The following is a 25,638-nucleotide window of genomic DNA, read 5'->3' as shown; positions in this document are numbered from 1 at the left end:
GGGGGGGGGGGGGGATAATGTCCCTGACTCATTCTGCCGGAGAAAGAGAAATTCTACCTCGCGTCGCTCCGCGTGGAAGAGTAGGAGGCAGAGCAACGTAGCGAGCAGTGCGGCTACCGAAGGGCTAATTAGAAGCGTAGTTGTCTCGGCCGGTTGTGCCTGCTCCAGCCCGTCTGTCTGTAGGAAGCTGCCCGGGAGCGAGGCTCGGCACGCGGTACTGCTGACATGCTCACTGGGCTGGGAGATGCAGTCACAGGATGCGCTGCCTTTACATGGTGCTTGGCTGGAGTGGGAGGGAGGGTGACTGGCTTATTGAGCAGCTATCTGGCTTATTGAGCAGCTATCTGAACGTCTGATTCATCCGTCCTGTACAGCGCTGATGTAATGCTGTGCCCGGTGCCGTCGTGTCTCTTGTCCTTACTGAACAGGAAGCTCGTGAATTTGCGATGTGTCTGTATCGGATTTTTGCCCTTTTTTCGAGATGACCAGTTCAAGCCTTTATTCTATAACGGCTGAGATCATACTTATTAAGCTATGATAATATTGCCACATTTTGGTTGCTATTAAAATGTGATTTCAGGGACCAGATTCTTAATCTTTTTATATTGTGCATCCAAATATAGAAAAAATGCCGAAGCTTGCTTTAGTTGACGGTCTCTCCGTAATACATATTCGTATAAAATTTAATAACGAACTCCCTCCTGACGTCGATGGCATAAAACTAACTGGAGCGGCTGCACACAGAACCGCTGCATCGACAGCCGAAAGACGTCTTTTATGTTTTGCTCTGCCTCAGTATTTCTAGCTCACGCTCTCTCCCAACGCTGCCGGTGTCATCGACATTCATTTCCTCCTCGGCGCATAATTCAGACTCACATCTCTTGTAACGTGGCTGACAATAACTGCATTTTAGCTTTGTCATTGTAAATCAGACTGAATATGCTGTATAGCTAGCTAGCATAAGTCATGCAGTAATAACTGTATTAGCGATTAGATTTACTAGGCGAGAACATGTGCGTATGACAGCAGATTTATTGGTTTTATAATTAAAGCGACAACGGTCCAATGGGCAGCTGTGGCTTTTCTTTCTGCGGATTGATAGTTCTAAGTTAAAGGATCCGTTATCCATAGCAGCGGTCATTATACAGAAATATCTGAGCACCAAATGCCTGAAGTGGCCAATCAGAATCGAGAATTAAACAAAGCTGTGTAATAAATGCATTTATACTGCTTTATGACTTCACAGCTGTTGGAAAACAATGTCAGAAATAAGGTTGTGTTCTTTGTCTAAAAATTTCCGGATACTCATACAGATTGTGCAGATGGAAGTACCTTTTTATGCTTTTTTCCCCCCTCCCCAATTGTAGAATACCCATTCGTATGTATCAGCTCTCATTGACCCTGTTTACACTTGGTTTTAAAATGCATCTTGGGTGATCGGATCACAAGTGGACAGCGCTAAATACAAGTGTAAACGACCACCAAGACGCATTGTGATCCGATCACTCAAACCACTTGCCGAGGTGGTCTGTGACGCATTTGACCACATATCTTTTATAGTGTAAACGCTAATGCGTCCTGATGCGTCCCCGACAAGGACGTAACAGGAAAAAACACCATCGATGCAATTTTTCGTCTTTTGCAAGTCACAAATGACTTTGTCCTGCCAGTCTCAACAGTTGGAATAGCCCGTACATGTATATTAGTTCTTGAAATATTTTTGTTCTCTTAGCTAGCCCGTGCGAAACAAATCTGGCGTTTGTCTGGCGACAGACTTTTGACCTTCTGGCGGAATTAACGTAGGCAGTAACGAAACCTGAACACAAGTGGTCAACTGGACACCTTGGAGACCCATGATAGACACGGGTGTGAACGGCGATGTGTCTCGGCTGTCCACTTGTGTTCGGATCACCGAAACGCATTTTAAAACCAAGTGTGAACAGGGCCATTGTCGCAGCCTCTGCCGTACATTCGGAAGGGCACCGAAAAGCATGTGCCTGTGATGTCAGCCACTGCTTGTTGTCACACCGCAGTTTGTAAGTCAGGCTCGCACAGACATGAGTCAGAGGAATGTGCTTCATTCACAGCTTGAACAGACAGACATAGGCGCAGATGGACCAGCAGGGGTCGCTGTTGTGCAGTGAAACGCAGTAATCCTGGCCAAGCGAAATCCTCTCTTCCCAGGGCGACGCTAACTGTGCGTTGGCCTACGGCCTTCCAGCCTGCCAGTTGTCTGTCTGGTAGGGCCCTTCCGTGTACTAGAACTGTTCCATACAAGAGATAGCCGGCAGGCCTCTGAAGCAGATTTTGAATACATTTGAAGTAGACTAGGATTTATGGACCACGGCTTAACTCATGAGAACATGCATGATTTATTATTTCGAAGCCCATTCAGGTCTGTGCTCTGACTCCGTTGCCTGACCTGTCTTTATAATGGGCTGTGGGAATAAAGATTGTTGCAGGGCTCCATATGCTCATGTGACCCCAGTGCTTCCAGCGCTGGAACACACGTTGAATAAAAACCACGTCAGCCCGTTCCGCAGTCTACTGCGTGAACTGCAGATCGGGTGCTAGTCGTGTGCATTTGATCAGAATGTATGAGTCCTTTCTTTGCAGCATAGCATCATAGATTCAAGAACCCGTGCACCATCGGTTATGTATGGACAGGAGTGTCAGCTCGTTGGGAGATTTGCTAGAGGCTTGTGGTGCTGTGGAGAGCCGTGATTGGACACTCACTGGTAGGGCACCAAGCTGTCACACAGTATAATGTTCAGAGTTAAATCAACTCTTGGCCAGAGTGGACACATATATGTCAGAGCTGAATTAACACTGGACATTTTACTGTGCGTGAAAGGCGTGCTTGTCCTGGTTTTTGAGGCCCCGCTCTTTTCTAGGACTTATTTTTAGATGGTCAGGTATTTTTAAAATATTTATTTATTACGAATCAACAAACGAATCAATGAATCATTAAGTCTTTTAATGTTGGTATACCGCCATTGACAAACTGGTTTGACACACTCCTTCACAATGAACTGCCAGGGGGGGGAAAAAATGCAGCTGTGCCAGTGTCAAGCAGGAATGTTATTTCCCAGCTCTTTAACGGATCCAGCTGAGAAAATTGTAGGACGCAGAAAAGAGAAGCTCAATAAACACAAATAAATAGGCCAGTCCTTTTGCGGGTAATGGCGTGACTCACATCCTCAGTTACGCTTGTAAAGGCTGGGACAATGCGACCTGCGCAACTGAAAATCATATTTACTGCATAACTACAAAAAAACAAAGCAATTTTGTTTTTGCTATACTGTTTTTCAGTAGCAATTATCTTACTATTTCTATTGAAGAAGAGTTTGTTGTGCTTTTAATAAAGGCTTCATTAGTGATACAAGAAGCTGTAAGCTTGTTTTTTTCTATGTTTATAAAATTCACAGAGAATGCAGAGAAATAAACCCTAAATTGGCCGAATTTTGGAGACAGAACAAACAATTGAAAATGTGTACTTTGATTATGGAATTCATTTGGACTACAACCTTGAAACTTGGTGTATAATTGAACACATTTGCTTCAAGGACCCATAAAGTGCAACCTATGTGATTTCTCACCATTGAAAAAAAACAACTCATCATGAACTGTAGATCTGATGGAGTTGTGCTTTTTCAGCATAAACCTCAGAATTTTCTCTGAAAATATCTTGAAAGAAAAGTCAAGGTTGGCTCAATTTGGAGCCAGTCAGATCAACCTATATCGGTGTCCATTCAGATTGCTGAATTAATTATAGACTTTGCCAGTAGGCTTGAACCATGCTGAAAATTGGTGGGGCCCTCTTCCTGAGCAAGACAAAACTTGAAATGTTCAGTGTTTTAAAAAATGCTACTAGAGCTAATTGAACCTGGAACCATTTAGTTAATGGTTAAAACCGTTTTAGTACATGCAGTGCTTAATATCACATTTTCCTGTGAACACTTTTTTCCATCACATATACTGTAGAACAGTCCAACTGAAGAGAAAACAGCTGCTTCAAAAAACATTACCGGCATAAGATAATCAATTTCATTGATATCCGAGCTCTCATTTCTGTTGGAAAGATTAGCACAAAATCTGCAAACAAATAATATCAACGATCATATGTCTAAAATACACATTTCTATCTGTGACAGTGCAGATGCCGTGAGAAATATTGTTGCTGTGAATTTTATGTGCATGTAATGCATGTAATTAGAACTTAACGGTTTAGAATTTAATGGTCTTTATGCTTGTCAAAGCACTTGTACCTTTGTATATTTTGGCTTTGCATTTATTATAATAAGCAGTTAGATTGCAGAAATGAAACAGAACCTTCATTTGATGCAATAGTTCATAGTTATTATTGGTATTACTTGGTTTAGCTGGTGTCCAAAGGTTTCCTAAGCCCTAGCTGTTGGAATTGCAATACTTGACCACTACACTAACCACTGGATATTTCATGCTTTTGAAAGTCAACCATTTTTTTATTTTAAAAAAATGAAACTAAATTTGTGTTTTTATATGCTTATATTTTGCTGGCCCAACATTTATAGAGCTAGGCATGCATTCTAGTTTTTTTTTATCATTGTAAAGTGTGGCTTGTTTCAGGTTATTTCCAAATTGTTTGTGCATATCACAAGTAATTCTCAGGGATTTCCTCAACCTACCAATGAGTGAAAAGATAAGAAATATTCTGACTATTATTGGTTTACTCAAGGGGAAAAAAATGCAGTGCATTATCTGTCAATTTTCAATTTTTTCCCTGCTCTCTTATACTAATTCTTGGTTGTTATTGTAGCTCTGTGATTATGATAATGCTATTAAGCACACATGGTCTTTTCTTTTGATGGTGGTATTGCACAGTTAATACAGATGTGTGCATGTGTTTCATAGTATCTTCATTATGGAATAACCAAAAAGTATACATGCCAGTTACCGGGAAAGCATTTCAGGTATCTCCAAATTCCATAAAATGGCATTCTCAAGTTGGTAATGTGAATTCAGTTGAATGTATTAGCACAGTTATTTTTTTCAAAATGAGGCCCACCGTCGTCTGCAGAGTTGGGACTTTTGCCCAGAACGCTGGCCAATAAATTCAACAATTTGGCTGAATAATTACAGCCAAATAGCGTTGATTTTGGGGGGGGAAAAAATATGAGGTGTCTCATTATTCGGTATATTTGACGTTAGGTGGAGAGGGTCGCCAGAGCAGGCCCTCTTTCCTTTGTCTTGGTGGAAAATCAGGGTTGAGGGAAACCTCATTGGGATGCGTTAGCGGCATCTGTTCCGGCAGATCGCTCCCCGCGGCAGATTGTAAATCCTTGGGATTCGTGTTTTCACGCAATTGAATTTGGAATCGCGTGAGCCCATCCTGGTTATCGACCGAAAGAAAATTACCGCCGTTTGCATCAACAAACGGGTTCTTTTTTTTGTACATTTATGTAAATTATTACGGCCGTAGCAATTACTCGAACGTTATCGTTGCGTTAATCCAAACCCACCTCGGGGTTCTTTGTGTAATTTCAGGCAGGTGTTTTTAAATATAAAAACCAGGGTGGCAGTTAAGCTGTCAATCCTATTTTTATGCGCAGATTATATTTAGTGCGTGGTGGGGGGGGGGGGGGGGGGACTTGGTAGGGAATCCTGCTCTGCGTTATTTGATGTGAGAGCAGTTGCCATGGATTTGGCCCTGGGGGAGTCGGCAGGGATAGGCTGTGACGATATCTGCCAACTCATTTGACACCTGTGGCACACCTGTGCGCGCGGCGTTCATCCAGAAAGAGGGGGGGGCGCGTCTCTGCCGCCGATTTGACTCCCGAGCATCAGGCGCACCATGGAAACGGAAAGGCACGCGTAACGATTTTTCGCAGGCATGTGCGGAGATATTTTTATGTTTCTCTCGCTCTCTCCCTCTCTCTCTCTCTCTCTCTCTCTCTCTCTCTCTTTTTCCTTTTTTTTTAAACCCAAACGGCACAGCCTGTTGTTTTCCCACTCTGCATTGGCAGTGTGTGGGTGATGGAAATGCTGCAGTGTCTGAAAAAGCGAACGCATAGCGGGAGAATTCGCTGCGGAGAGACGGGGCCGTCTTTCACCTGGATTTAAAGCCCCGCTGTCTGGATCACCTCTTCTTCCCATCGCGAGGAGCTGCTTTGCCATCTTTTTGGCCGATGGATTCCGTGCATCGGTGAGGCCGGGGATCGAGTTTCGGAGCCCTCCCTTTTTCAGAGGGGTGGAGAGGGCCTGAACAGTGCCTGCAATCATCTCATTTAAAGCAAGGCTAAGTTGTTTTCTACCAAAGCTGGAAGGAAAGAGGGGACTGGCAGCGGTCTGCAAGAGGAGAGCCGTGGTGGAGGGTAACACGAGATAGCGCAAGTCCCTGTAGAGAAGCTCCCCCCAGCCTCGACCGGACATTCATATTTAATGCTTTGCGATGATCTTCCTTCCGGTTTTTAAGGAGGAGCAGTGATTGAAGCCCGGCGATTTGCATTCTTACTTGACTTCCCCCATTAGATTAGCGAGCCCTGGAGACTCCCGCCCGCCCGCCCAATGGCTGAGGCGTCCTCGGAGATAATTTAAGATCACTTCCTGTCTCTCGAGCTCCCGAGTCGCTGTTTTTCCTTCTCATCGCGGTGCCGGGGAGGGTTTGCGGAGGAAAGCGCTCTCCGCCACAGACGAGGTCTCCGCAGAGCGCTTTCGGAAGCCAATGGCGCTGGCGGCGTGTCTTCCGCACTGAGGAGAAGGGACCGTGTCAGCCCACCCACCCCCCCCCCCCACCTACCCCCCACCACCACCACCTCGGTTTTGGGATTTGCCTTCTGTCTTCCGGAGACGTGGAACCGGCGCGAAGATGGCGTGACGCGCCCCCCTACCCCCCGTCCGCCCCCCCCCGTCCCATCATCCCGTAGCCCCTCCGCCGCTCGACAGGACGCCGTAGCGCCGCCGCCGCAGCCCCAGAGGGAAGAGGGAAGATGAACTACATTTTCGGCAACAGCACCCTGTACCCCAGGAGCCGGGGGAACGCGGGCTCGGGCCAGCAGGGCCTGACCTCGGCGGGGCCCAAGCTCAAGCACTGGCCCAAGCGCAGCTCCACCGAGGAGCCGCCCTCCCGCTGGCAGCAGCTGCTCATGTTCTTCACCCGCCGCAACGCCTTCACCGACTGCATCACGGCCGGGGCCGGCCAGGTACCGTCCTCCTCCCCCAACCTCCCCAACCCTCCCCCCCCCCCCACGCCCGCACACACCTGCGGGCCCCGGGGTCCGCGTTCCCGTCACGCTCAGTCGCTCCTGAAATCGGTTCAGTTGTGACACATCGTGAGTATTTTTCAGTTGCTGAGTTTCGCTTCGATTGACTGAGTTGAACTGTATTTGACCCGACCCTGCACACCTGTGCTAAGAGGCAGCAGCAGTGTGAACCGCTCCCCCCCCCCCCTCCTTTCAGTGTCAGAAGTGAGTTTTACTAATTGTGTTTTTGGGATTTGTGATTTCAGGGTTTTGTGTACGTCTGAAGCAGACTGCTGTGTGTGTTTTTTTTTTTTTAAGGATAATAGTTTTCCGGGAGCTTTGTCATTTGATAGCTTGATAGCATGCCTTTAACCTTGAAGCTGTTTACCATAGCGTTGCAGGGGGTGACTTGGTGTATACGGCGATGTTAGCAATTGCTGCTTTCATTGAAAAGAAATTTGATATGCATGAAAATTGTATTCATAATATACATGAGAAACTTTTGGCATTTGTGCTTGTTGAGGATGCATTAACAGAATGTCAAAGTTGATATCCTTTGTGATCTCGCCGCGCCAGAAGTAGTTACCTCAGTAAGGTCAGGACGCATTACGTCCTTGCGCTTTATGAGATCATCCATAGCCGAGCTGCACGTTTGACCGGAACGTTCCCCAGTGATTAGTGGCCTCCATTATACCGAAGATTAAAGAGGCAGTTGCCTGCAACAATGTCTGATGAAATGAAATCATAAAACTTCAAAATAAAAGGCTCAGTGAAGCCTCTCCTCCGTGGATGAAAGTATAGCTTTATGCTCTTTAATTTATTTGCTTGTTTAGACGCCTGACCTGGGACGAACATCGCCTTACTCTCTCCTAACGCTGAAAACTAATGTCATTGGCCCTATGCCAGAATGCTCGAATCTGTAAACTCAGGGACTGAAAAGATAAGAAATATTCCCAAACCTGGATGTTACGTATTCAGTCTTTTGTAAGCCTCTAGGCACATGCCCCCCCCCCCCCCCCCCTCCCACCCTTCTCAGCTGAAATAGAACCAGCAGCAGTAGGAACTCCGTGGGAACTCAGTTTTATTAGTATGCTGCATGTTTAAAGAGAGAAAAGCTAGTTGCGCATACAGTATGACTGTGTTGGTCAACTGCCCCAGGCATACGCCCACCTTCTCTTCCTCCAGATCGGTTAGAAATTCTGTATTTTAATGTTTTGTGAGCTTTAAAATGGTCGACTCAAATCAACGTCTTGTCTCCACTGTCATTCTCCAGATCTTGATTTGTGCTGTGATTATCTTTTTCAGGTATGAGTGTTATAAGGGTAGTCTTATATAAAAATGTACACATTTGTGAAAATCTGTACAGCCCCTTGCAGATGGGTAAATTTGGTGACTGTTTGATTACTGTGAGCACTGAGAAGATTTCACTCCCCTTGCAAGTGTAGACTTAACTCAGACAGGAGTTTTAATGTGATTTTGTGGGCCCAAAATACAAACATATTATTCTTTGTTAGTGTAGTTGTTTGGAGACATAATATTGCTTTCCCCAGCTGTGTAGCTATTGCCTGTGTGTGCATTCCACTCATAACTGGCACGCTTAATTTTTCAACCTTAGCCATTTTCATTGTTCTCTCTGGTCGTGCATGAAGTTGGGAGGTATCCTAGAAACCGTGGACTGAGGGGGCAGCTTGTGGAAGAAAACTCATTTTGAAATGCACAGCAATTGCGTTGGCTTGTTCGTGTTATGTCACAGGTGGAAGATATCTGATTTGTAAATTATATTTATCATGCAGAAATCGTGGTTTGTCGTGCCGTTTTTTTGAACACCAAAGAATGTTCTGGTTTGTGGTTCCTGGCCTTCAGCTTTATATGTGCCATTAAAGTTTGTCATCTCGGAGGCCTTCGAAATCTCCTTTTAGGGACAGCTTGAGCTGTCATGCCAGTGTGGTGTTATATGTGAGTTAAGGCTTGCTTTCCCCAGGTGGTAAAATTATCTGGAATTACATTTGACCTTGATATATCACATGTGGCAGTTTATGTGCATTTACATGTCAAGACATTATACAAACTTCAGTGTTACAGTCTCAGGAATACAAAAGAACAATATCGCCAAGAAGACGAGAAGTCCATTTTTAATTGATAAGTGGAGTATTAGCAGAACAACCCAACAGTTAGTATTATAGTATCATAATGGTACTATTCCAGCACATAATGCAAAAATAATAAGAGGATATTTAAAAGAGGTCAGGGGAACTATGGTGCAGTCAGAAGGGGTGGGTCTTACTGTTAGTCTGGGCCTGAAGGTGGACAGGGTTTCTGCTGTCCTGACTGCACTGGGAAGCTCATTCCACCATCGGGCTGGCTGGTGTGTTTGGCCTGATGATCTTCTGGAGAGAAAACAGGCAGGGAGCGGTGATCTGAATGAGCGGCAGAGGTCTAATGGCAGACAGAGGCCAGCAAGGAGAGGGTTGCAGCTGTCCGGATGGGAGGTAACCCAGCGCCTGTAAGAGCTGGGTCGAGTAGGTGGTGAGGAAGAGGCGGGTTCTCCGGATGTTGCGCAGGAAGAACCTACACGCCCAACACATCACGGCTGTTCACAGAGAGGGACAGCTTGTCGTCCAGCACCACTCTGGCAGATGAGGAGGTCAACATTGTGGTGCTATTCTGAGTGATGAAAGGTGAAGCAGGCCATAGACTTTACTGGGAAGTGTGGCATCTCAGTTTTGTCGAAGTTAAGCTTCATGCAAACTGAGATCTCTTGTAAGCAAGCTGAGATCAGTGTATCGGCAGGAGGGAAAAAGTTGCATGTCTTCTGCGTAATAGTGCTGGAATGGGCCATGGGTGGAAATGACGCATCTAAGAGACCTGGTATAGAGTGAGGAGGATTGGACAGAGGACCAAACCCAAGGGATGTCTGTAGATGATACTGTATGAGCTCTCAGATTTTCCCATGCAGCCTGGAAGGAGTGACCTAAAAAAACGTTTTAAAAAGACTTGTGATGCGCAATTGTTATGCTGTTGTTGGAATGTTTTTCAGAACGTTTTGAGCAGAACTATGACTCATTGCATTTTTTAACTATTTATAATGTTAGAGCTCTGTGTGGTTATGATGGGGACTTTCTGAACATGGTCGTCATTGAATTTTGATCTCTTCATTTGCAAGTGTTGCCATGTGAAATCAAGCAAAATCTAATTTGGTATTCCCTTGTGTATGGACAGGGAGAGGATAAACTCTGTACATTGACAAAAATATGAAGAATGAAGATTGGAAGAGACCAATAATATTATAGTGCATGCAGATGTGTATTTGTGTATAGTGTATAGTGTATATATGAGGCAGGAGTGCTGCTTGTGAAGTGATAGTGTACTGTGCTACTCTGTTATGTTCTGCAGCTGCACTTTACCCTGGACCTGAAGTCAGAGGCTGAAACCACTAATACTGCATTATGCTACAGTCAGTTAATATATGCTCTCATCCAGAATGACTGGCAGTGTAGGAAACCGGTAATATTGATACAAAAGATTAGATGATTTTGTTTTATATGTGATGAAGGACATTTAGTTTATTCTTTCGCACGAGGGGCCATTTTTATTATGTCAGATTTGGGAATAAACCAGAATTTTCTTTTTGAATATATATGACAGCGATGGCAGTATTCCAGATGAAACCTCACTCAAATCAGTGTATGACCAGGCTGATCCAGTGACAAGTCTGTCTCACCGTTGCTCATAACATGAGCTAATGACCCAATCTAAATCCGTGAGGGAAATTCAAACCTACAATGAAAATTGTAGCCCGTCACCAACTACCCTGAGAAAATCACCTGTCTGACTATTTGGACTTATGTACAATGATGTATTCACATATAAGTGCCAGTATATCTATTCTATTCTGCCTTAATATAGAAGGTGTTAGATTTGTCTACCAACCAGATTCTCTATGCAGAAGGATAGCTACGCATGCTGCAGTTGATATTTTTGAAGGAGACGTAGTCAATTTCCTGCTCCACGACGGATGACCCACAGGAACAATAAGGTATCGATTGATGATGGATTGAGAAGGCGGCTAGCTGAAGCTCAGAGCTTGCATTACATTATCTGCATTATAGTGTAATTGATGGGAGACTTAAGAGCCTCTTAGGCCATCTGTACCATGGATCATCATCGCAATCTTTGCAGCCGTTTGAAAGCGTGTATTTATTTATAAAATTTATCGAACTTGGCAGAAGTAGTAACAGCTACTGTAGTGCGGTGTCTGATGCATGCGCGAATGCCACGAGGGTGCCGCATCGCTCATCCTGTTAAAGGGGTGATCGACTTTGCCGTACGAGCTGCTGTGGAGTTAGCCGAAGTGCATTTTATTGCTATACTCCGCAAATACCTTGATGCCCCTGTTCTAGCCATTGTTTCTAAAGCCAGCAGGTCAGCAGAAACTTCTGTGTCTAAAGTATCCTTCATCACACAACAGAAAATATCTGGGCCAGTCAAAAACAAGCTGAAGCTGAAATTATATTGAAAAAATAAAGAAATTCCAGACAATGAACTGTCCATTTAAGGCATTCTTCTAGTCCATGGATGGGCCCCATAGTCTGGTATCGAATCCAGACTGTGTCACTGTCGACTGGCTGGTATCCAAGAAGGGCTATGCACAACTGGCTCTAGTGTTGTCCAAACAAGGGAGGGGGTAATTTAGCTGGGGTTGATCGCATCTCATCACGAACGAGTGACCCTTGCTGGTCAATCGGGGCAGCCACAAGTCCACTTGTTGAACTGTACTTTAAGTGACTGTCCAAGCTCGTGTTGGGTGCTTCAGTGTGAATAGAGGCGGTGATCGACATTGCTGGTCGCTCCTTGATCAGTGGCGGAAGCTGCAATGATGATTGCGGACAAACGCATACACGCACACATGTGCGCACACATACATACACATACACACACATGCACACATCCATACACACACACATGCACACACATACTGTACATCCATACACATACACACACATGCACTCATCCGTACACACACACACACACACACATGCACGCACATACATACACATACATACATCCAAGCACATACACACACAGGCCCATATACATACGCTTATGCATATATACGATTGGGAAGAAAAAAGGGACAAACTGGAACAGCATTACGACCAAGTAATCGTGCATTTTTGCGACTTCTCTTTTCCCGAGGCAACCTGCAAGTTTGCTCACTGTAATGTTTTGCTCGCTTACTTCTAGCTTGAGTCTGGAATAATTTATTAGCCTGGGAGCCTTTTAAGGAAACTCATTTGCAAATGCAAACTAAACTGCTTCTTATCAGCAACATTCGGTAGGAAGGGAGAACACTGAGGCACAGAAGGAATGGAACTGATGCTGTGTTTAGACTGCAGCTATTTACCATTTTATCTGCTGTCCACACTCATTTTCTCATGTGACCCATATTCCATTTTGAGTGGGGCTGCATTCTGACAGGACGCAAGTGGGCACACCTGTGCTATTTGTCAACAGGCCGAGAACAGACAATGACGAACGAACCTCGAGCATTTTAACTTGGCCTTCCGGTTTTTAATTATTTTCTGCCGCTGGATGAAAGACCTCAGATAACCGCACTCCATCATACCGGTGGGGAGGTCCTCGAATTTATTAATTTATTTTTCATATGTTCTTTTCGTATACCTGGAAGTCTCGTTGAGATTAAAAAAATTAAATTAAATCTCGGAGAGAGACCTGGCCAAGATGGCAGTAGTACTGTACATCATAAAGTTTCAAAGATAAATTTGATTTGGTAACTTTGTTTTGCCTGTACAGAAGTATCCCCCCCACATACTTCATACTGCTGATTATGTCATTTATCTGTGCTGTAATATTCCTGACAAAGAAAAGTGATGTTGAAAAGTACCCTCGGTTGCTCAAAATCCAATCTAGGCGTACTGACGCAAGTCACATGCCAGCTGAAATGGATGAATACCACAAGCTTACATGACTTGCCATGTTGATGTTGAGCAGTAAAATTAATCTGCGGGATGTCAGAAATCCAATTTAGCTTATTTGAAACAACCACAGTAAGCGTAAGTAAGATTTAAGTCATTTTCGGCTGACGGCCTTTCTCATGTAAAATTGAGACGAGTTTGAGGTTTGTAATTAAGATGAAGCAACATGTCCACTTTGGTCTGGGAGAACGGTTCTCATAACGAACAGGCCGGGGTTCTCAGCATGACAGGTCATGCATACAGCAGTGGTCCTCCCTTCAGTGAGTTTAGGCAGAGCCACAGTACACCAGCCATGCATGGTTTCAGTGGGTACTACATGTTAAAGAAGTCCACAATGAAAGCTGTCACTCACAAAATACTCGAACATCAGATGGTCTTCAGTGGTCTCCAAAATGTACAAATAGGAATCTTAGATCAAATTACATTGATAAAGCTGTCTGGGTAAAACCGTCCTTTTAATAAATATACTGTATATATTTCGAAAGCCTTTCCTACCCTTTCTCTCCAGTTTGAAACAGCAAATCGTTGTGCTGCAGCTCTCATCAGCATCCATTATCACATGTGAGCGAAGATGAGCGTGTGCTCTCCTCTGAAGCACGTAACGTCAGCTCACGTTGCGTCTGATCCTTCAAGCGAAGGTTTGCGATGACGGTTGGTCGGATAAGCACCTTCCAAGTGGCTCGTAGAGTTCAAACTATTTTGAAATCCTTCCTCTGTTTTTTACATTTCAGGGGCCAGGATGTACGAATGATCATCCAATAAAAAGCCAGTAGTGTTTTTTCAATTATTGTAGGGTTTCACCAGCAATTAGGGACTTTCCATTAGTGAATTTCTAATGATGGTTCAATAAAATGTAGTCCCTGACAAAAAAAGTGCTTTCTGTAAAAGTGAAAAGTGTATTTTGCCATGCTAGCTCTGGATATGCTTTAAGTGAGGAAATCGGAGAAGTATTGGCTCTGATATTTTGCAATTTTTTCCTGCTGGGTCTAATTCTTGGAGACCTAATTTATCCATGTTTACCTAAGTGTGACTATTTCTAAGCTTGTTTATAACCATATATAACATTTGTAATAAGTAGGCAGCACCTTGTGGTACAATTCCCCACATTCACCAACTGAGGTGTCACCCCGACTCTCTTACATCTGCTGTAGCCCGCTGTGATGTGTCATATTCGCTCCCAGAAAACTCCATGGTGATGTTCCTGAGTCCTGTAGTGTGAAACAGGCTTGTGTGCTTCCACTATTCAGCAGTGGTGTAACACTCGTGATTTATTAATTAATGCCAACTAAACCAAGGAATGTATTCTTCATAGTGCCAACTCCTTTCTCCCTCTCTTTCTATGTCACCAACCTGTTGAAATTGTGGAATTTTTTATGTATCTCAGGAGACATCGATGACAAGCTGAGCTTCAGCGCTAACACTGACTGCATTTCTGAAAAGAATGGCCAGAGGTTGTTTTTAATTGGGAAGTTGAAGGCATTTGGTGTCCACCAGGATATTTTAGAGGGGTCTACATCAGTCTCGATGAGAGCATCCTAGCATTTAATATGCGGTTTGGACATCTGCAAACTAAATTGGCCAGGATCCTTAGCACAGCTGGCAATATGATAGGTCGACAGCAGAAGCAGCTGGATATCCCTTATGATTTGGCTGTACGCAGGAGGGATCTGGCCATGGTCCATGACCCCTGCCACCCTCTCCTCTCCAAATTACTGTCAAGCCACTTCCCTCTGGCAGACATTTTAGAATTCCCATGCCTTCAAGAAACCTATATAAGAGACCCTTTATCCGAAGCGATATCAACCTCCTCATCAAAGCTATGTGAATTGTATGAAACGTATTTGTACTATGTACTTATTATGATATATGTATGCCTATGTGTTCTATGCCTAAATGGATGGTGATTCTGTTGCTATTGTGTGTTCTTATTGAGGCTGAAGACAATTTTCCAAGCTGGGCTGGACATAAAGATTGTATTGTATTGTAATTGTATGTAACAAGACGATCAGCTTATGATAAGTGTTGCTGTGGTAACAGTTCCTTTGGAGTGGGGCGCCAGTCAACAAAGCATGCTTATAAGGGCATACAACAATGTTCATTCTTTTTAAAGGGATGTAGCATTATTACACTACTATGCATTGTTCATTAAACACTACCCTCACTTCAAAACCTCAGTTTAATTACTCGGCTACTTACAACTCTATGTCCACAATCTCCCCTTGTGCTTAATATATGACAGCTGACATAGTATGTCAGTTGTATTGCAGTTTGATGTAATGGCTGTTACTATTGTTTGTGACAATAATAATGATGATAATTAATAATAATATTGGTTGCTGTGGATAAGGGTGTCTACCAAATGGCTGAATGTAAATGTATTATTAAAGTGTGCTCAGCCAAAGTCTCTGTGATTAAGTATCCAGTCTATGAGCCCGAGAGAAAATAGCCTAATTCACCGTGAGATGAGATAGGTCTCCGAGTCTAGGCTTTGCGTCTGCCTCTCTCCACTCTAGGGTTTTTTGGATTGGCACTTAAGATGGAAATAGGTCAGGCTTACTCAATGAGCTAAGGCTGTCCCCTCTAGGAGCTTATCTCAAAGGAAATGCTTTGTTTCCATGGCTTTGTTTCCATGGCTCTTCCCTCCTCCCAAGCAGATTGGATGGCCACAGTGTGACTTTCCGTGACCTTGAAGACTGGGATTTCTTCTTATTCTACAGGCTACAAGGGTGGCTCATGCTATTAAGATTCTGTTGTAACTTGTGGATGCACAACCAGACCCTGCTGGTACTTTGACAGCCTCGCCAGACCGTATCTAATTTGCTGTAGTGTCACCTGGGGAGGGAGGGTTTTCGGTCAGTGGAATTGTTTTTGTGTTGGACGGTGCTCTGGCCATTTGGGCACTATAGAAATGCATATTTAACTAGATAGGGAGCCACTCCTTGCCCCTCCTACCCTCTCCAGTTCGTTTGTCTGGCCTCTCCTACTCTCTCCAGTTCGTTTGTACGCTCTATGGTCTTGCCCCTCCTACCCTCTCCAGTTCGTTTGTCTGGCCTCTCCTACCTTCTCCAGTTTGTTTGTATACTCTATGGTCTGGCCCCTCCTAGCTTTTCCTGTGCCTATGTACACTCTAGAGTCTGGTCCCTCCTCCCTCTCCTGTTCCTTTGTACGTTATATGGTCTGCTCTAGCTGCACACGTAAAGTCCTTCTCTGTCACTGTGCGAGTGAAATTGAAGAGACACCGTGCACTTCTGTGTACTCCTTCCTACATACAGAGGATGTTTCAGGGACAAGACCGGCTTACAAGTACAATTTTGGAGGAATCTGAATCTCCATTCCTCTGCCCCTAACAGTGAAGGGACTCAGAGAACAGACTGAAAGCTCCTTTCTATAGTAATAAAGGGAAGAGTCCTACTGAAATTCCTTGGTCACATCATAGGGAACTGTCAAGCTTTATTATGTGCCAGTGTCACACATATTGCAAATGCAAAATATTAAATATCTGGGAGTTTATTAAGCCTGGCATATACCGTACAGCTTTAGCAAGCTCATATTGGTATTTCGGAGCAGTGCACGGACAAAAAATTGCATTTCCCCAGAGATGAGTGTGCATCCCTGTTTTTCCCAGTGCTCTCGTTGGTTGGGGGTAAGGGGGCGGGATCAGTTGTTTGGGGGCATGGTTGGCATAATGCAATGTCATTCTAACAGATTTAAACAACCTGAACAATCCACAGCTAGAAACCGGATCTTTGAGCAAATGCAGTTGTGTGCCAATAATACCAGTGTAATTGATGAGGGCAATTATGGGAAAATGGATTTACTGAGTAAGTCAAGGAGGCATTTGCACACAAATATTCCCTTGAGGTCTCAGATTTTCATTTCCACAAAGAAATCATATGGAGGAAGGATGTTTTTTTTTTTTTGCATGTACTGTGATATGATATATATGCACATGTTGTGTCTCAAATATCTTGTGTGAAAATTGCAATTTAATTTGTGGAATTTGTCCCTATAGGTGCATCATTTAGTTTTTAGTAATTTTTTTTTTTTACCATGCATGGTACATATATGGGATCAATGTAGCCTAATCCTTATAGAGCATCAAATGAGGGTAAATGCAGTTAAGATTTTTTGAAGATTTTTGTGCAGCAATTTATAAATTTTGAAAAATATGAATATTTTAGAAGTACAATTTTTGATTTCTCATCTTTTGATATGTTGCTCTATAAACTTCATTAATCACAGCAAAATTAAGTTAGATCTGTGGAACTTCAGCTATAGCCCATTTTATGTGGGTGGGGGTAATGCAAACAACAAAATATTTTTTTAAATGTAACAGACAAAATTATTACTCTTTTGCAAATAACAGAGTGAAAAAGAGATTTCTCTTACTTTATCTCATTTTGCTACATGTTCTTCCTAAAGGGTATTAGGTGGACAACGAGGCGTCCCTTTTAAGTTTTGTTATTGAGCAAGGCAGCTAAGGCTTTCTCCATGTCTTCCTTTGACATAGAGTATACTCTTCCTGTTGTTAAAGGGTCTGCATTTGAGATGTCAGTGGAATTTTCTGTTTAAATTCACATGGAATGTCCCATTTGTCCTGTAAGAGTTTTGTTATATCAGCAAAGCAGGGGTATACTGACATCACTGTTTGGACAGTTTCAGTGGTATATAAAAATACAATCCAACAGGGTGGGATTTGGATTTTACCTTAAAATAGAGGTGAAGCTCTTATTGGTCTCACACCAATGATGACACTGTAGTTACGTTTATGATGTTGCTATCAGCATACGACATTTCATTAATGAAGGCAATATGTCAGAACGTTTGAATTTTTAAATCTCAACTGTGCTAAAAATTTTGAATGCTGATCATTTCTGAACGTAGTTAACAAATTTCTCGTAGTTAACAAGTTTTCTGAACCTCCCAGAGGCTTAAAATAGCAGTGTGATTCATTTCTATTTAAAACAGATGTTGTCTTTATAGAATAGATGTCGTGATTGAGTGAAGTAGATTATGAAGCAGTGAACAAAAATTTTCTTTGGTTTAAGGGGATATTGGCCAATGGCAAACATTATGCGAGCGTTTCTGATGTTATCAGCAGGAAAATGAGGCGAAGCAGAAGAATCTGATGATTAAGAATATAAATTTGATGAGTATGTAATTTGGTAACTACCCCAATTTTGGAGCTTTCTTGTGTGTCTGTGTGAAGTTGTATTTTAATTCTGTTTAGCTGCATAAAGTCATATTGCACAGAAGTTAATATTTGAGAACTGTGCGTCTGTGGCCATTGTAGTGGTTTCTCTGAGAAACCCTGAAAGGCGCCAAACTCTGGATGCTGTATGCCCTACCGATCCATCAGGCGGGTGACACATTCGGGGAAAAAGGTGTTTTCTGTTTGTGATACATTCATCGATTGAGCTGACCGTCTCCTGGATCACACAGCAGAGTGGCCGATCGATGAGAAGGGTTTAAACCTGGGGGGGGTTCATCGTTTATATTCCCGCAGCCGCGGCCGCGCTCCGCTGTGTGAGCCGAGAACGCCGCGAGCTCCCGCAGCTCCTGTGAACGGTAAGACGCCGTTGCCATGGCAATAGTAACGGCAAAGGCGCCGTGGTCGCATTACGCCGTCGGCTTGTTCGCGTTCCCCTTACCCGCGAGCGTTAGCATCTCGTTGGAGAAGGGAGACCTGGGGGGGGATTAAGATTCCTTCCTTTGGCGAGCATCCGTAGTATTGCATCACTCTCTCTCTCTCTCTCTCTGCTGATGGGGGGGCGGGGCCGGAGAGAGAGCTATCTGCTGTGTGGGATGGAGCCTCGGCTCTCTGGATGAATCACCGCAGAAGCCTGCGCAGCTCTCCACACGAGCAGGGAATCTGACACAAGTGCCGCCTGCGCTTAAATCATAAGCCGTGTCCTGTGACCCCATACCGTCACTGCTGTTACTTCTTAATTATAATCAATGATAATAATAGTAATAATAATAACAACAACAAATCCTATGTCTTCAGTCTGTCTCAGAATGCAAATAAGTGGTGTGGGTTGCTCAAATATTGTGACCCCTGTACTTACAGCAGACCACAAAATATCTCCCACGGTTAATCCATCTTAATTACGTCCGGCCAGCAGGAGTCCAAGTCATTCTTTGAACGTTGGCAGAATTGTTTTTCCATTATTAAAATAGCCTGTGATACGGGGAGGGTGTGGGAGAAACAGAGAGGGCTGTATCTGCGCTTCAGCTTCTGTTGGAGCTCCCTGCTCTCGCCCAAGGGCCTGGCAGTGCTTCAGGACCTCGCACAGCTTCGCCTACGGCCGGCACAGACACAGCTGAGCCCTAAATCATCCCCGGAGTTGCGTGTTGGCCTCAGCAGTCCTTTTACAAAGGCGTGGTGTGCTGCCCCGTGCCTTTGGGGGAAAATACTTCCGTGGACAGCGATGGTTTTATGGTGCTTGAGTCTCTTCCCTGACCCTAAGTTAGATTACTCCGCCTGTGAGAACACGTGGCTAATTTCAGTCTTCATTTGTGTACTTCTTACCCAGTCACCAGTTGGCACGATGACCTGTGGAATACTGTGCATTTTTTATAGATTAGTACTTTGTGTCAGGTTGCTATGGCTATAGTGGGGCCTGTTTCTTTTATGCTGTTTGTTGTGTGCATCCCCAGCTGGTTGGTGTACTCAGAAAGTGCTCTGTTGAGTACACAGTTTACTCAGTCAATAATGGTTGTTCTTGCATGCAGCCTGTAGATGGCAGTGTTCATATGCAATGTGGAATACGAAAGCCTTCTGCTTATCATCCATGACAGAAATGATGTTAGTTTCTGTCATCTAAGATCAGATATAGATCTCTTATTAATATCAGATATCCTAAGATGATGCTGTGGATTTCACATTATGTCCAACAGTGCATGCATTAGTTTATTTTGAGGTAAATACTCAATCATGAAAAACATCATATAGAAGTAGGTTTTTGATCATAAGTAGTAGTAGTTTTTGTTCCACATTATGAGTAAATACACATTAAAATATTTAGCCTATATCTGATAATGCATTTTCACATAAATGTCTCAATGAAAACTTACATATGTTTATTGATTAAGGGAAGAAAAAAGCTTTCAATATTTTTGTTTCAAAACTACTATGTAGCTAAGTGTTGTTGAAGGTCATACCAAAACTATGAGCTAGTGGGTTATTGCCATTTTGTGATTGGTCCAGAAAGGGTCAATGCTTAGTACGGGTGACTGTCATTGTACTCCCAAGCAAGTGTGTGTGTGTGCATGTGTGTGCGTGTGTGTGTGTGTGTGTGTGTGTGTATAAAATGGGGTACCACATATGTTATCTGTGAAATGGGATCTGCAGTGAACTGTATTGTTAATGTGGTCATCTGTTTCGGAATGCTTATCCTTTATGCTGAAAAGAAGGATTCCGTTTCTCGGTATGCACCACTTCACTTTTACCTTCCTGGAAAACGTTGGAAGGGCTCCCTCAGTTTAGTTCCTGCAGTCACTCGACCCTCTGCTCAGGGACCCGAGTGTGTTGCTTTGTGTTGAACGTTTGCTGACACAGTCTATGCTAATTAAATCTTGTAGTAAGTGATTTTCTCTTTATCTCATTACATACATTAATTTAGTATAGTGACATATACATATAATAAGAACTTCTCAACGCAATATAATGTAAATGACTCCTGTTTTGCATATGGAGATTTGCCGGTCTGTAACACAGTGGGAGATTGGGGATTTTCAGACTGTAAGTGGGGAAATGGGAATTCACGTAGTTGTAAAAGTGCAAACGTCGCAGACCCCCGGCTTCAACACCCGAGCGACGTCAGCCTTCGGATCGGTTTTGCGTGCGGCGTTCCCGCGGGCGCTCTGTGCGACGCCGCGTTCGAGGCGGCGCTGGTCACCGACCGTCACCCGACCCGCTGCCGGGACGCAGGCCCGAAAGGCCGGAGCGGGATCCGGCGGTTTAGCGCGCGACGCTAGGCGCCCCGGCGGAAAAAAGGGGGCCGTCTCGACGGCGGCTCACGGCAGACGGCCCTTTCGCTCCACTTCCCCTCCCGTTATGACGTCCCCGCCCCTCTTCCGGAGCCTTCCGTCACAGCCGCCGTGACGCCCGGCCTCGCCGTCTGATCTGGCATCGGCTCCTTGGTCTCGGGCCGGCTGCCAGAAGCGCGTTTGGACCAGTCTGTTCAGACAAAATCGTGCCGATGAACCCGGAACGGTCTTCTTCACGAATCCCACCCGTCCACCCGAAGAGAAAAAGGAGCGTCCGCACCGGTCTGGCTAGGCTAGCCCGTATTCGGTGCAGCGCATTGATTATTCATGCCTGGGAAGAGGGGCTGCGTGCTGTCATGTGCGGTGCCCAGTGAAACTCATTAGTTGGGAAGAGAACACAGGAGAGACGAGAGAGGGCAGCGAGAGAGAGAACCAGCTCGAAACCCAGGGGAGGGAGATAGAAAGAGAGAGAGGAGGAGGTGAGAGGGGAGGGGCTTTGGGCCAGAGGATCGGACCGGAGTCGTCACTCCGGCCACTTTGGCGACACGTCGCGTGGAAAAAGCCACCCGAAAACTAAACGAGGAGAAGAGAGGAAGGCGGCAGCCGCCCCGGCCCGCGTCGGTCCCGAATGGCGGCGTACCAGCCGAGGCGCGAGCACCGCTGCGAGGGCGCGGGGGAGAGCGCCGTCGGCCCCGGGGCCGAGCCGAGGCTCCCGCCCCCGGCCCCGGCCCCGAACCCCCGCTGCCCCTGCGCCCTCCCCGCCCCCTCCTCCAAGGCCCGCGGCAGGTTCGTCAACCTCCGCGACAGCGTCAAGAAGAGCCCCACCAGGAGCGTGGCCAAGGCCACCGCCACCGGCCTCCGCCACTGGGGCTCCTGGGCCGCTCTGGCCCTGGATGAGGTGCGTTCCCACCGTCGGGCCCCACCGTGGAGGCCGGCTGCTTTGCCAGGGTTTTGCGGGTCACGGTTTAAAGAACATCGCGCGCTAAGATAGCCGGGTTCCTGTCCAGGTTTCAGGTTTTTTTTCTTGCCGCCGTTTGAGGGTTTTCTCCCCACTGGGATTCTTTACCTCATGTGCTTGCTTTTTTGGAGGTTCAGGCCTGGTGTTTGCTCTGTTTCTTGCCTTGCCGCTCTGTAAAGCGTCTCTGTGACAGTTCTCTGTCAGTACAATACAAATAAACTTGAATCGTATGGAATTGAATTAAGATTGAGCGCCAAGTATTACACCCATACTCAGTGGTTTAGACAACATATTGGCGTTTTGGTGACCATCTTTGTGTGATTAGCTGAAACTTCAGAAAGTCTTCTTTAGGATTTTAATGAATGTGAGTATAATTGGATAGCAATAATAGCAATGTTGGACTTTGTTGGACTCTTATACTTACAAACACGTGTATCTGAGTATTTCTGTAGTCGTTGTCATGCAATGTATATTTGCTCTGTATGTTTTAGAGTTCACAGACGAAGAAGAAATTCTGTCAGCTGGAATGTCAAATCTTGGGATCAAATCTTTTTTCAAATCTCGTTAGAATGTGCTGACTTCCTGATACAGTGGGCTTTTTTGAACCAAGTAGTTTTCATTTGTGATTAATTCTGCTGTTATGCAGGATTCAAACAGCAGGCTGAAACTGGGACTCTGATCGATGCTATAGATCTGGGCTAATTTTAGCTCTCCCATCCAATGGCTCTCGGCAAGGCTTCAAAGCGCAACTGCGTTTATGCAAGTTTGCCCCAACATAGGAGTGTAGCTTCACTGAAGCCGCTATCGCAGAACTGTACATCCCAGTCTCAAAGTTTATGAGTAGCTGTCTGTGAGGAGATGGAAATGTTTTATCTGGGTGGCCTGGACGTGTACAGTCTGGGTGTAACTTCAACTCAGTGCTTTTGTAGCTCTAGCTGGGTGTGTTTGTTCTGGGTGTAACTCTAGCTGGGTGTGTTTGTAACTAGCTGGGTGTGCTTGTTCTGGGTGTAACTCTAGCTGGGTGTGTTTGTTCTGGGTGTGACTAGCTGGGTGTGTTTGTTCTGGGTGGGACTAGCTGGGTGTGTTTGTTCTGGGTGTAACTCTAGCTGGGTGTGTTTGTTCTGGGTGTAACTCTAGCTGGGTGTGTTTGTTCTGGGTGTAACTCTAGCTGGGTGTGTTTGTTCTGGGTGTAACTCTAGCTGGGTGTGTTTGTTCTGGGTGGAACTCTTGCTGGGTATGTTTGTTCTGGGTGTGACTAGCTGGGTGTGTTTGTTCTGGGTGTGACTAGCTGGGTGTGTTTGTTCTGGGTGTAACTCTTGCTGGGTGTGTTTGTTCTGGGTGTAACTCTAGCTGGGTGTGTTTGTTCTGGGTGTAACTAGCTGTGTGTTTGTTCTGGGTGGAACTCTAGTTGGGTGTGTTTGTTCTGGGTGTGACTGGCTGGGTGTGGTTGTTCTGGGTGTAACTCTAGCTGGGTGTGTTTGTTCTGGGTGTAACTAGCTGGGTGTGGTTGTTTTTGGTGTAACTCTAGCTGGGTGTGGTAGTTGTGGCTGTAACTATTTAGGTGTATTTGGTTTGGGTGGTAGTCCAGCTGAATGTGTTTGGTCTGGATTTAACTCTTGCTGGGTTTTGTTTGAATGTAGATGGATAAACGTACACTCACAAAGGCAAACAAACGGCAGGTTAAGACGCTGTATGCAGTACCAGTGGGTAACAGTTGGGCTGCCTAACTCTGCTGCTGTCCGCAAGGTTCAGTCTTTCATTGGCCTGAAGTTTAGTATTCACGATCGTTTCATTGGGTGGTGAGAGGTTTGGCTCTTTAATACAGCCCAGGAGCGATAACTCCCATCGCCGTACGGGGTGCTCAGTTCCCACACCCCCCTCCCCCCCCCCCAACCTACGCTGCAGAAGAGGCGAGGTGACGTCTGCAGGCTCTCCAGTTTTACAGAGACTTAGCCGCGCGCAGAGGCTTGCATATTAGCGCGCCGGACCCCCTGCCTGTGGCTGCATCATTCGGTCATTTGGAGATGCTAGTCACATAGCGCCAGAGCCATTTCTATGTTTCTGCATAACCTCTCACGCTGTCGAATGACTGTTAGATCACATTTAGCACACTCACACGTGGGAAGAGATTACTATCGAGGGACAAAATAGACACAGTCTCATAATTGTTTCGGTTCAGGCGACGTGTGCAGCGTGTTACTAATTTTCCTTTCTCACGGCGCTCTGCAATTAGCATTTACGCACACCGTAGTATTCTGGATCCGTGGCTAGTAATCTCACGTGAAGGTTTAACATCGCCTTTTCAGTTGTCCTCGATTGCGTTTGTAAAGAATTTTCGTTTGTCTAGGCGGACATTTTGATGTGGAAACGCAAGACATTTAACGGGAAGCTCATGTCATGTGAAAAAGACATAACAACGAAAGAAAAAACAAGCTTTCGGTTATCTGGATGAAAAACCAAATCAGTCTGCTTTAAAACTCTCTCTTAAGGTAGCGAATGGTGAAACGTGTTCTCCCAGCAACGTGAAGAAGACACTCCGGCAGAACATCTACCCCATCGTTTCTTCCTTTTCTCCCCCCCCCCCCCCCCCCCCCCCCACACAAATGAAACCGGTAGCACGCGTGCGGAACGTACCCAGGCATGTGTAGGCGCGGCGAGCGGCAGTGGAGATGAGACTGAGCCCCGCGTGGGCCGCTCCTCCGTGCTGAGCGTGGGCGCGTGCTGGCGCGAGGTGAAATTGTCCCCGCCCACTCGGCGACAAGCTGCCGCCCGGCGGGACGCCGTCACGCCACCCCAGCGGACGTCGTGCTTCTGCCCTCAGATATTTTTTTGTGTGAGTTTAGTTTAGAACGAAAAAAAAGTGTATTTTCTTCAAAAACACGTCTGTATGCTACGCATGTTTTGTGCTTTTGTGGTTTTTTTGTGGGTTTAAAAAAAAAATAATTTTCATTGGAGTGAGTCTGTAATCATTCTTTTTCCACACCTATAGGATATCTCAGGAGGCCTGTATCCAAAATTACTGCTCCCTCATCCTGTACTGAACTGATCCAGGATCAGTGGGGTGAAGGGCAGTGGTTTTGGTTTCTTTTCCTCTTCTATCCTCTCAGCTGTGCAGTACCCGCGCAGCTCTACCAGGATCAGTCTAATTCACGCTGTTTAATAATCACCGCACATGCAGAGACACACGCGCATATGTTCGCACACTCACTCACAGACATCGGCACGGAGGGCACACACACGCACACACACACTCACAAGCATGGGCACGCATGCACGGGAACACATGTACACACACGCACACACGCGTGCGCACGCAAGCTACCGGCGCTACCTCGCCGCTAAGACGACATCCTGCACGCCATCGCCCCCTTCCCCCACCCCCCCCTCCCCCTCCCCCTCCCCCACCGCTTCATGCGCAACTGTCCACGATCCTTCGTGAGCATCCTCTGTGTTTGTGGTGTTTGTGTTTTGT

The 25,638-nt window shown here is 45.4% G+C and overlaps 1 protein-coding gene across 26 annotated transcripts in view; it reads left to right on the top strand.

The window, feature by feature from the left end:
- Positions 1–25,638, top strand: part of dlg1l (discs, large (Drosophila) homolog 1, like) — a 158,460-nt gene that overhangs the window by 82,908 nt on the left and 49,914 nt on the right. For 3 of the 26 annotated variants that reach the window (XM_035421100.1, XM_035421098.1, XM_035421103.1), the window contains exon 1: positions 6,900–7,181. The exons of 20 other annotated variants lie outside the window; for them this stretch is intronic. In XM_035421100.1, the coding sequence (XP_035276991.1) occupies positions 6,969–7,181 (213 nt within the window). In that variant the 5' untranslated portion in view covers positions 6,900–6,968. Of the gene's footprint in view, positions 1–6,898; positions 7,182–25,638 lie in introns of those variants that run through there. 3 more of the 26 variants (XM_035421097.1, XM_035421096.1, XM_035421101.1) reach the window with 2 other exon arrangements.

The sequence above is a fragment of the Anguilla anguilla genome, chromosome 6 (assembly GCF_013347855.1).
Source record: "Anguilla anguilla isolate fAngAng1 chromosome 6, fAngAng1.pri, whole genome shotgun sequence".
NCBI classification, from domain to species: Eukaryota; Metazoa; Chordata; class Actinopteri; order Anguilliformes; family Anguillidae; genus Anguilla; species Anguilla anguilla.
This window is presented reverse-complemented; position numbering and strand designations above follow the sequence as displayed.